Raw genomic sequence first — 12,552 nt, 5'->3', positions numbered from 1 at the left:
GAATGCATAGCAAGATGCTGTCTCAAAAACCAAACAATCTGAAAGAATACAACATAATTCCACTTGTTGCTAAGGCTGTTTGGAAACAAGTTATTTTTCATAAAAATATACTATTTATACTACATAGGAGTTTACTGTTATATGTATTCTAAAATAAATAATTAAAATTTTCGGTTTTAATTTCTAATATAGTACAGGAGGTATGATCAGAGTATACTGAATATATTAATTTAGAACAATTAATTACAGTAAAAGACATGCTGTTATTAATCCCCCTCAAAATACTCCTTTTCATTTCAAGTACACTTATGCCATCATTGTTACCACCTTTGGAAACAGTTCTGGAAATTCTTCTTCCTGAGTGTCTTCATGAGGTGTGATCAAAACTATGGCGAATGCTGCTGTAGACTGCCATCCAAAAGAAAGTAGGCTTGTAGAAATACTGGTGTGTCCTCATCCACTTTATTCACTGGATCTGGCACCGTGTGACTTCTGGCTCTTCCCCAAAGTCAACATGTCCGTGAGAGGTGAACATTTTGAATGGATTCAGGACATTCTGGCAGTCATGACAGCACAACGAAAGACACTCCTGAGAAAGGACTTCCAGAACTACTTCAGAAAGTGATGGGCAGAAAGTGTGTTCGAAGAGAGGGAAAGTATATTGGAGGGGCTTAATGGCAATGTGTCTTTTACTGTAACTGAGATACGAGGTTTGATTGAAAAACACAATGAATGTTTAAATTTTTAAAAGCATTATTACAGTAAAAGACATAAACAAAAGCTTCTGGAGGGCCTCAATAATATTACAGAATGGGAAGGGGTTCCTGCGACTGAAAAGCTTGAGAATTGCTGAGTCAATAATGTGCTGACCAATTCTCCACAGGGAATTTATGGCTCTTGGGAAACAGGCAAATTCCTTGAAGAGATCACCTCAGAGTTCCCCTGATGGGTACAATGCCATGTCTGCTATGTGAAGATGAAGATGGCACTGGAGAGCCATGCGTTGATAGTGACTACCAAGGCAGCGCCATTTAGGGTACACATTACTGCTAAAGAAGGGATTTGAGTGCACTTCAGGAGATTCACTGAGCTAAAATGAAGGATCCATTCTAGGCTCACACTAAAGAGAATACACACAAAACAAACGTAGAGCTGCAAATGAGTCAGTCCTTTCCATGTAGCAACTGAAACCTCTCATATGGTTAGACACTGAGTGCAGACTGAGGGAAGGCCTTCTCATAACTCAGTCCTCAGGATCCTGCAGAGCACAGGACGTACTTATAAAAATGTGGGAAACCTTTCTTGTTAATTAACGTTATCTAATCTTTAAAACCAAACCAGTTCCTCACATCTAGTACTTCAGTTCTGTTAAAGCTTTTCACCAGGCCAGTTTGCTTTACCTATACCTGTGAGACTCGTGTGCAGCATGCAATGCTGAAGACACAACGTGGCAATGGCAGCATCCACCACATGCACATGAGGGTTGCTAATGCTCGTGTGACACCAAATGCTCTGCACTCAGCGTTCTACTGAATCCTCACTGCAGTTCCGTCAATTAAGTACCACTGTCATTCCTTTCTACAGACGAGAAAACTACAATCTAGAGAGAGAAAATATCCTACATTACCAAGCTGTGGAGCCTCAGGCTGGGACTGGCACTCAGGTCTGTAACACTACAATACCCTGGAAGGCACTGGATTAACCTTCAATTTGGGACCGTGCCCAAGTAAAATTCACACCAGCTCTGTCATCCCCAAGTTGGTTGTGTGTGTGCATCTGTGTTTGTGTAATTACAAATGTTAACATTAAATTGTTCATGACTCACACAAAACTTTCGGAGTTTAGTATTTTAGCACTGGCAAAAAAGCACTGTTAAAGTGCTTTACCAACGAGGGGATGACCTCATACTGAGAACTTTATGACTTTTATCCTTTTTTTATTATTTGTAAAAAATAACATACAATTTTGGTGCTGGAGCCTGAAGAACTCGGTGAGCCCTGTCATTTTTTAGAGCTGAAAGCTATTCAACTTAGAACCAATAGCTACTGTGGCATCTAACTTTACTCCCTATGTGCATATGTGGGGTTGCTTGATACTTTAAAAGCAAATTTAAAGAAATATCTATTCAAAAAATTTGATGCTGGGCTGGGGATTTTGCTCAGTGGCACCACGCCTGCCTTGTAAGCGCAAGGTCCTAAATTCAATCCCTGAAAAAAATCAATGCTGAGCTAATTAATATTCCCTTGCTTATGAGAACTCCCTAAAAATTAGTAGGAATTTTAGTCCTGTAAAAATTAGAATATTTTTTAAAATATGAGAAAAGGAAAAACATGGAAACAAAGTCTTTGCAAATAGGAAGGGTGGAGTGGGTGAAGGGAGGGCAGAGTAAAGGGAAAAAAATAAGAACCAAGATACTCATGTAATGGTACAAGATCCCAATGATGAATGTAACTGCATTTTATACCTAAAATGTGCCAATAAACTTAATGGGGGAAAAATTAGAATATTTTCTCAGTTTTCTGAAGTAGTACATCCATAAACTGAATGTGTGACAAGTTCCAGTCGTTTGATGATTGCCTATTTTAACAAATGCTAAATTTTATTAAAAACTGCCTCTTATGAAACCCAGTACTTCATATAGTTCAATATACTTCATATTAAACATTTGTTTTCAAAGAGATTTTACCATTTACATTCTTCTGATCACATGGAAGGCCTGTGTAACTTAAATAGCTGTGAACAGACTATACTGATATCTAACTTTAATAATTTACTAATATTACAAGTAGTTGATATATGTCCAAGTATGGGGTGCTGGTCATTCCCTTTTACTCTACAGAGTTCTCATTAAAATTTATTATAAAAACAAAAAGTTGAAGGAAAAAAAACCACGTTACCTTCTTGACACCAATCTGGACAGCTCTCTCTATCACATCCCATAAGTCATCTGTACAGGACAGGACAGAGAGTAAGCAAACCTGGTAAACAAAACTTCACTTATCTAGGGTTTTCTCTTGAAATAAAAATGCATAGAAATAATCACATGTACTAAATTAAAGTCATATCTATACTCTTTTGAAAAATCTTTGTCATATAAGATGAGAGCTAGCAAAAACCTCAATGAAAAAAGAAACAAATTTAAGGCAAACCAGGTGAATAATTAATTCAATTGTACTTTTATTCTGGTGACCAAAACGAGTGACAAATCTAAAGGTTCAAACTAAAGATGAATTCACTAATTACAATTTGAGTCACATGCTCACTTGTTGGTATTGTATTTTTTAGAAAGCAAGTAATTATTAAGATTATTTTTACTAGGGCTTTTCTAAGCATGCTTGCAAAGAGTCCCAAAACATAACACTTCTGTGTAAATGTCAGTTGGGCTGGGGATGCAGCTCTGGCAGAATGGTTGCCTCATGTGCCTCAAGCCCTGTGTTCCATTCCCAGCACCAAAAAAGAAAAAAACTCAATTAATGCTCCATTTCTCTAACTACTATTCTTTTTTTTTTGGTACCGGGGAACAAACTTGGGTGCTTGCACTTGTGCAGCAGGCGGTGAAACCACTGAGCTAAATCCCTGGCCCTTCTAACTACTATTCTCATTAAGGAAAGATGTTTTCTGCTTCACCTGACAACTGTTTTATGCTAATTCATTTCATTCACTGTTGAGTGACAATAAACTTTTCTGGGGGAATCAATATTAATGATTAAGTTCTGACGGGCCACAAATAAAGCGACAATAAAACTATAATATCATAAAAATCCAGAAGAGCCTTCTGGGCCACCATACCACTGCCCCCAGCACCAAGCAGATGAGCCTCTCCGGCGATAGCAGCACAAACATACACACCCATTGAAATGAGAAGACACCTAAACAAGTCTCAAAACCAGACTTCCAGATCACCTAAAGCATAGTGCAAGACATGCTTAATAAATCTAGAGAGGACACAGATTAAAAAAATAGAGAAACTGAGGAACATGATGGAATCCCAACATAGGAAACAAATAGTATCCATAAAACAGATGCAAACAGATTTCCAGGAGATTAAAAACTCCATTGAAAGTTTACACAGCAGAATGAGCCAATGAGAGGACAGAATTTCAGATACTAATGATAAGATTGCAATTAGTGACCAGGAAAAGAAAAATTGCTTTAAAATAGTAAGGGACCACGAGAAATCAATCCAGCAGCTGCTAGATGATGCAAAGAAGAATAACATAAGGCTGATTGGAGTCAATGAAGAAAGAGGAGAGAGTGCAGGTGACATAAAAAAACTGTTCACAGAAGTGATGGCAGAAAACTTCCCAAGTAGGGGAAAAGAACTTGACATACAGATAAATGAGGCATATAAGACTCCATCCAGCCTTGATCAAAAAAAATCTACACATAGGCATATAATAGTTAAGATTCCAGAAACCCAACAGAAGAACAAACTTCTACAAGCAGTTAAAGAAAGGAAACAAATCACATACCAAGGAAAGCCCATCACAATCATAGCAGACTTCTCAGCACAAACCCTTAGGGCAAGAAGAGCTTGGAGTGACAAATTTCAAGCCCTAGAAGGAAAACAGCCTCCAACCCAGATTGATGTACCCTGCAAAATTATCTTTCAAAATTGATGGAGAAATAAGATACTTTCATGACAAAGAGCACCTTAGGAACTTCATGAATACCAAATCAGCACTCCAAAAAATTTTAGACAATATCCTAGGAAAAGACAATGAGCATTACAACCCCAGGAAACCCAGCAGAATGAATCCATCGGGCATGACAAGAAATTAAATGCAAAGGGGGAGAATCCAACAAAAAGAAAAAGTCATGACAATGATAAGTGAATTCTTATCAGTTATAACCATCAATGTTAACAGTCTCAATTCACCAATCAAAAGAAATAGACTGGCAGAATGAATGGGTCAAGAAGCAAGATCCAACAATATGTTGCATACAAGAAACACACTTAATTCAAAAAGAAACTCACACACTGAAAGTTAAAGGATGGAAAACAATACTCCATGTGACAGGAACCCGAAAAAAGCAGGAGTAGCTATCCTCTTTATAGACCAAGTGGATTTCAAACAAACACTGATTAAGAGAGACAAAGAAGGACATTACATCCTTGTAAGGGAACAATCCAAGAGGAAGAGATGACAATCATAAATATATATGCACCAAACACTAGTGCACCCAACTTTATAAAACAAATACTAACGGACATGAAAAAATCAAATAAGCACTAATACAATAGTAGTGGGGGACCACAATACCCCACTGTCACAAATAGATACATCAACTAGACAAAAAATAAGCAACAAAATACTAGAACTCAAACTCATGAACAAATGAACTTAACAGATGTTTACAGAGTGTTCCACCCCACGAAAGCAGAATATGCATTCTTTTCTGCTCCACACGGGTCGTTCTCCAAAGTAGACCACATACTTGCTCAGAGAACATGTTTAAGTAAGTGCAAAGGAATTGAAGTTATCCCCTGTATATTGTCAGACCACAGTATGATGAAATTGGAGATCAACAGCAAAAGAAACCACAAGAATTTCATAAACTTATGGAAATTAGAACAATACACTTCTGAATAACCAATGGGTCACAAAGGAAATTAAAAAAGAAATCAGACAGTTCCTACAATTACATGTCAATGACAATACAACATACCAGAATCTATGAGACACAATGAAAGCAGTCTTACAAGGGAAATTCATAGCAGTGAATACTCATATTAGGAAAATAGAGAACAATTAAACAACCTGATGCTGAACCTCAAGCTTCTAGAAAATCAAGAGCAGGACAAACCCAAAGCTCATACAAGGGAGGAAATTATAAAGATCAGAGCAGAAATCAATGTAATGGAGACTAAGAGAACGATACAAAAAAAAAAATCAATGAAGCCAAGAGTTGGTTCTTCGAAAGAATAAACAAAATTGACAAACCCTTAACCAACCTTATCAGAAAAAGGAAAGAAAAGGCCCAAATCCATGCAATTAGGAATGAAAAGGATGTAACTACAACAGACGCAGCAGAAATCCAGAGGATCATCAATACCTACTTCAAGAACCTATACACCAATAAGATAGAAAACACAAAATGGACAGATTCCTAGATACGTATGAATCATCAAAGTTGAATGAAGACGTAAAAATTCTAATCAACCCAATATAAATCAATGAAATTGAAAATGTAATTAAAAACTTCCCAACTAAAAAAAGCCCAGGTCCTGATGGCTTCACTGCTGAATTCTACAAGACATTTAGAGAGGAACTACTGCCACTACTGTTTAAACTCTTCAGGGATACAGGGATGGTTCAACATACGCAAATCAATAAATGTAATACACTATATCAACAGAGCCAAGGACAAAAACCATATGATCATCTCAATAGAGGAAGAAAAAGCATTTGATAAAATCCAACATGCATTTATGATAGAAACCCTACAAAAAATTGGAATAGACGGTCTCTGCCTCAATCTGATAAAAGCTATGTATTGGGCCCGGGATTTAGCTCAGTGGTTTCGCTGCCTGCTACGCAAGCACAAGGACCCAAGTTCCATCTTTGGTACAAAAAAAAAAAAAAGCCATGTATGAAAAACCAACAGCCAATATCATACTAAATGGTCAAAAACTGCAATCCTTCACACTAAAATCAGGAACAAGACAAGGATGTTCATTATCACCACTCCTGTTCAATATAGTTTTGGAAACATTAGCCACAGCAATTAGACAAGAGAAAGAAAAGGAATAAAAATAGGAAATGAAGAAGTCACATTGTCATTATTTGCAGATGACATGATACTCTACATAGAAGACCCCAACAACTCCACCAAAAGTCTTCTAGACTTAATAACCAAATTCAGTCAAGTAGCTGGATACAAGGTCAACACACAAAAATCAATAGCTTTCCTCTACATGAACAACAGACTCACTGAGAGAGAAATAGGGCAAACGATTCCTTTCACAATAGCATCCAAAAAACTGAAATACCTAGGAATCAACCTAACAGAAGAAATCAAAGACCTCGTCTCTGAAAACTATAGCACTCTGAAAAGAGAGATTGAAGATGGTATCAGAAAATGGAAAGATATCCCTTGCTCCTGGGTAGGAAGAATCAACATAGTGAAAATGGCCATACTTCCAAAACTGCTATATAGATTCAATGCAATCCCAATTGAAATTCCAGCAGCATACTTCACAGACCTTGAGAAAACAATCCAGAAATTCATTTGGAACAAGAAAAGACATAGAATAGGCAACAGAGACACAGCAGGGGGTATCACAACCCCCAACTTGAAACTATACTACAAAGCTACTGTGATAAAAACAGCATGGTACTGGCAAAGAAACAGACCTGAGGACCAGTGGAACAGATTAGAAGATACACAAACAACTCCAGACACACTCAGCCACCTCATCTTTGACAAAGGAGCCAAACACCCTCACTGGAGGAAAGGTAGCCTCTTTAATAAATGGTGCTGGAAAAATTGGGTTTTAACTTGCCAAAGATTAAAACTAGACCTATATCTCTCACTATGCACTAAACTAAAATCAAAATGGATTAAAGATCTAAATATTAAAACAGAAACACTGAACCTGCTGGAACAGAGGATAGCAGAACTCTTCAAAACACTGGTGTAGGAAAAGATTTTATGAATAAAACCTCAGTTGCCCATGAACTAGCACAATCAACAAGTGGGATCTCTTCTTATTAAAAAGCTTCTGCACAGCAAGAGAAACCACCAGCAGTGTGAAGAGACAACCCACAATGTGGGAAAAAACTTTCACCTGTTGTTCCTTAGACAAAGGTCTACTATCCTGAATCTATAAAGAACTTAAAAAGATCAGACCTCCCAAATTTAAAGACCCAATCCAAAAATGCGCATCCGAAATGAACAGACCTTTCTCAAAGAAGTAGAAATAGCAAATAAAAATATGAAAAAATGTTCAACCTCACTGGTCATTTGAGAGATGCAAATGAAAACAAAGCTGAGATTCCACCTTACTCCAGAAAAAATGGCTGCTATCATGAAATCAACCAATAACAAATGCTGGCGGGGCTGTGGGGAAAGAGGAACCCTGCTCCACTGCTGGTGGGAGTGTAGACTGGTGCAACCACTGTGGAAATCAGTATGGAGATACCTCAAAGAACTAGGACTGGAAGTCCCATTTGACCCCGCTATTCCCCTGCTGGGTATCTTCCCCAAAGTTTTAAAAGAATCATACCACAGTGATATATGTGCACCCATGTTCATAGGAGCACAATTTGTAATAGCTAAAACTTGGAAGCAGCCCAATTGCCCATCAACTGGAGACTGGATAAAGAAAATGTGGGGTTTTTAAAAATAAAATAGAGTACTACTCAGCCATAAAAAATGAGAAATTAGAGACATTTATAGCTAAATGGATGTACATTGAGGTGATACTCTTACATGAAATAATCAGGACACACATGTGTAAATACCAAATAGTTTCTCTAGTGTGAGAAACTGACAATGTAAATAAAGACTAAAGGGTATAATAGATAATGTGAAATAGGAAGAAGAGGGGCAAAGGGGAAGAGGAAGTGGGAGGGGTAGGGGAAAGGAAAGAAAGAAATGGAATTAATATGAGAAAAGGAAAAAATGGAAACAAAGTCTTTGTAAATAGGGAGGGATGGAGGGGTTGAAGGGAGGGCAGGGGAAAGGGGAAAAATAAGAACCATGAGAGATTATGTAAAGGTGCAAATTTCCAATGACGAATGTCATTATACTGTATGCCTAAAATGTACCAATAAAATTCATTTTAAAAAATCACTTATTGGTCCAGGCATTTAGCTCAATGGTTCCGCCGCCTGCCTCGCAAGCACAAGGAGCCGAGTTCGATCCCCAGTACCAAAAAACAAAACAAAACAAAAAGAATCACTTAATTTCATATTCAAGTATGGGAGTAAATGTGATTATAATTAAATTACTATTACTCCTAAAGTAGCTACAAAATTTCTTTTAGAAAAAAAATATTAACTTTATTATTCAATACAGCAACTGGTTTGATAGCTATTATAACTGTAGTAATGCTGTTATTGACAACAATTCATTCCATAAACACACATGCATACACATAGAATCACAAAGCATGAAATCTATTAGGTGTTACAAAGGCAAGAAAAGCAGAATATAATTTACCCAACAGCCGAATTGTACTATATATGTGTTACATAAAAATACCATCCAAAGTTCAACATCAAATAAATGAAGCAGAAAAGGTAGATGTTGAGATAAGGTTTGAGAAAGCTACCGTTTATCTTCTTTCAAGTCACATTTAACATTCCCTGTATTTAGAAAAGCTTTCTCTTAAGAGCACAGTAAGATTTGTTCTTAAGTTAGCTTGTTGAAATGTATAGTTTTACTTCATCCATAATGGTAAAACAAATTTTCCTGTTTGGATTTATATGAGTATAATCAGTTTTCTGAGGCAATATTCACAGACTAGTATACTGCAGAAACTATGCTTTCAAAAACTTGTTGTCATTCCTTGTTTAGTTACGTCTCAGCTAAAAAAGAAAAAATAAAGGCCTCATATAATAAATTAGCTCATATGATAAAAACACCCATTTTGCTTTTGGCTAAGCCTTCCCTCACTTTACAGAACTATTATTTAGTCCCATATAATACAGCAGACAGAGTACGGCTCTGAGTGCGACACAGAGGAAAGGGACAGAAGGTGACAGCAGTGCCCTGCCTCTCAATCACACTGCTTGTCTGGCACCCATGTGAAAATGTTTTCAAAAATCTAGATGAACTGATGTTGTACAGTGTTTTTTGATTACATGCCCAATTGCTCGGTTGCTTAAAACACTATGCAGAGACTATTACTTGACCTTGTGCATATGATTAAAGTTCTGTACTCAAAATTATAAATTTTTACAGATAAGTAGAAGGGCTGAATTAAAACTCTGTTGTAACAGGTGCCTTATAAATGTTCATTATAGTTTGCCAATACAGCTTGTACATGTTCCCTGTTTTACCCAAGATGTGTAATGAGTTCTTTAACATTTAAGAGTGGATTTTACCTTTCAAGACTTCCATAAGGCAGAAAAATGTGTTTATCAAGAAACTGTTTATCTTAATAAAAGAAACATTTACCTTGATGCTTCTGAACCCCTCTATAAATTCCTCGGAACATAGGGTCTGTCAAGTTGATACCAATATCTGCAGAAAGCAAAAATAAAATAATTATTAAGAGTCTTTGTTGGAAACTTCTTTAAATATAAGCTCCTATTCCTAAACTTTTCATTCATACATTTATTCAAATGTCATCCAAGTGCCAGCCACTCTTCAGCAACTGTGCTAGACCCATGGACTACAAAGATAAGTAGGATATTGTTATGGCTTGTGTCTAGATATTTCCCCCAAAGCCTCATGCAGTCATATGGGGGAGCTTTTTCAGAGCTGTCTGGATCTAGGGTGTGTGATTCCTAATTAGTCCACTGACTGGTTTAGGTTAGTTCTTTGTGCAGATAATGGGAAGGTCCACCCTGGGTGTGGGTTTGAGTACTCTAAGGGTGGGTAGCCTGAATAAGGGACAGAAAGAGGGCTGCTGTGGTCACTCACTGTTTGCTGCTTGGTGCTTTGCTGCCTTCTGCCCGCCATGAACTGTTCCCCCTCTGTGAGACCCTCTGCCTTGGAGCCACCTAAGTGTGAACTGGAAACTACAAACTGTGCTATAATAAATCTTTCCTGCTTTAATTTTGGGTGTTGGTATTTTGTCTCAGAAACGAGAATAACAAAGACATATAATTCTTGCTCTCGGGAAACTCACTGCAGAACTAATAAGCAGATCCACTGACAGTCAATTATGAAATATTAGAAGTAAACAGTGGTACAACAGGATATAGAAGAGAACATACAACCTAGTCAGGTAGCTGGCTCAGAAGTAGATTTCAGAAAGAAGCAATCCCTGGCCTGAATCTAAAAGGATGAGCCAGAGTTACCTAGTAGAAGAGAGGACATAGCAGACAGATGAGAATGCCTTCATATGTGGAACAGTACAGTATTTTCGAGTTACAGGCCTTCCAGCTGCTAGACAGAAGCACAGGGAATGAAGTAGCTGGAAGAGGCCAGACCCAGTTATGTTACTGGTGCAACAGGAAAAAGCAGAGGAGCAAGATTTCCAGTGCCGTAGCCCATCATGGCGACTTTGTGGAAGGTGACAAATGCAGTTAGGACATGCCACCTACAAACTGACAGGGGCTTGTATGTGCAATGCGGAGCCTAAGTCACAGTAATGGAAGTGCAGATGCAGAGAGGGGAATAAAACATTTATTTCATTTACTCACCAAATACTTATGAAGACTAATTTTGTTCCAACTACCACATAAGAAGTTAGGGGGTACAGAAATGAGTAAGACCCAACACTTAGTCCCTGTCTTCCAGAAATGTACAGTCTGTATAGCAGCTACAAATAAACTGTTGTAAAACAGTAAGCTAGACTATAAGCCATACAAGGCAAGAAATGATGTTTATCTTCTTCATTACCTTATCCCTAGAACACAGCATAACGGTTGACATACAGAAGGAATTTTATCCAGATTTATTTACTTGATAAACAATTATTATGCCCATGGGAGCACAAAGGAAGAGGAATACAATTCTGCCAAGGTGATACAAAAGCTTCACAAGAGAGCTGGACCTTGAAGACAGAGCTTAGGCCTGCAAGCTGAAGAAGGCAAGGGGCACTGTATACACAGGTGTGTGCAGGGAGAATCCACACCCAGAAAGGCAGCAGAACTCCACGGTGCCTGCAGGGGAGCGTTTTCAATGGAGAACAACCACGCGGCATCTCCCTCCAATCTGTCTTCCTCTCCCCCAACATCTGGCAACGTCTCTATGCACTTTTGATTGTCACACCTGAGGGGAGGGCTACTGGCATCTTCAGGTTGAGGCCCTCGACGTTGCCAAATATCCCACAACACATAGGCGAGCTCCTACAACAAAGAATTACTCAACTCAGAAAGTCAGGTGCTGCTCTTATAAAATCCTGCTGTGGAACATAAGCGAACAAGAGGAATAACACAATCCAAGGTCAGGCTGTAATAGTCATGGGAGAATGCCTCCCTTACTTAAACATCCTTCGGCTTCTATAACTAGAAGGAGAACCTCCCAGCTTGTGGTGGGTGAGCTGCCTACCAACAGACCTGTACATTACGGTCATTCTGCCAAATTTCAGGTTCTTCTCGCCACTGACTTCTGCCAAGCTGGACACCAGGAATGTACTAATCCAACATTAAGATCTACCTTTCCTTGGGCCGGGGATTTAGCTCAGTGGTTCCACCGCCTGCCTCGCAAGCAGAAGGTCCCGAGTTCGATCCCTGGTACCCCCCCCAAAAATAATAATATCGACCTTCCTTGAAAGATGAATGAGACTTTAGGTAACCCAAGATAATGGAGAGAGTATCCTGGCCATCTGAACCAGCAAGAGAAGGGTACGATGCAGAAGATGTCAAAGATCTTTGAGCAGCAGAGATGGACAGGTGATGAATTCACAAACAGTACCTTCTAAAAAGGCTC

At 38.3% G+C, this 12,552-nt stretch overlaps 1 protein-coding gene across 11 annotated transcripts in view; it reads right to left on the bottom strand.

The window, feature by feature from the left end:
* Positions 1-12,552, bottom strand: part of Tatdn1 (TatD DNase domain containing 1) — a 47,746-nt gene that overhangs the window by 20,622 nt on the left and 14,572 nt on the right. For 9 of the 11 annotated variants that reach the window (XR_002392153.2, XR_002392160.2, XM_021252289.2 and 6 more), the window contains exons 2-3: positions 10,129-10,194; positions 2,898-2,947 (exon numbers count right to left, since the gene is read on the bottom strand). Coding sequence is in view for 7 of the 11 variants with exons in the window: in XM_021252289.2 (XP_021107948.1) it covers positions 2,898-2,947; positions 10,129-10,194 (116 nt within the window). In the remaining 4 variants the exon portion in view is untranslated. Of the gene's footprint in view, positions 1-327; positions 2,827-2,897; positions 2,948-10,128; positions 10,195-12,552 lie in introns of those variants that run through there. The other 2 variants (XM_021252312.2, XM_021252304.2) reach the window with 2 other exon arrangements.

Source organism: Heterocephalus glaber, unplaced genomic scaffold (assembly GCF_053883595.1).
Source record: "Heterocephalus glaber isolate CG9 unplaced genomic scaffold, H.glaber_assembly_v1.0 deba00000281, whole genome shotgun sequence".
NCBI lineage: Eukaryota > Metazoa > Chordata > Mammalia > Rodentia > Bathyergidae > Heterocephalus > Heterocephalus glaber.
The sequence above is the reverse complement of the archived record's forward strand: the minus strand, read 5'-3'. Positions and strand labels throughout refer to the sequence as shown.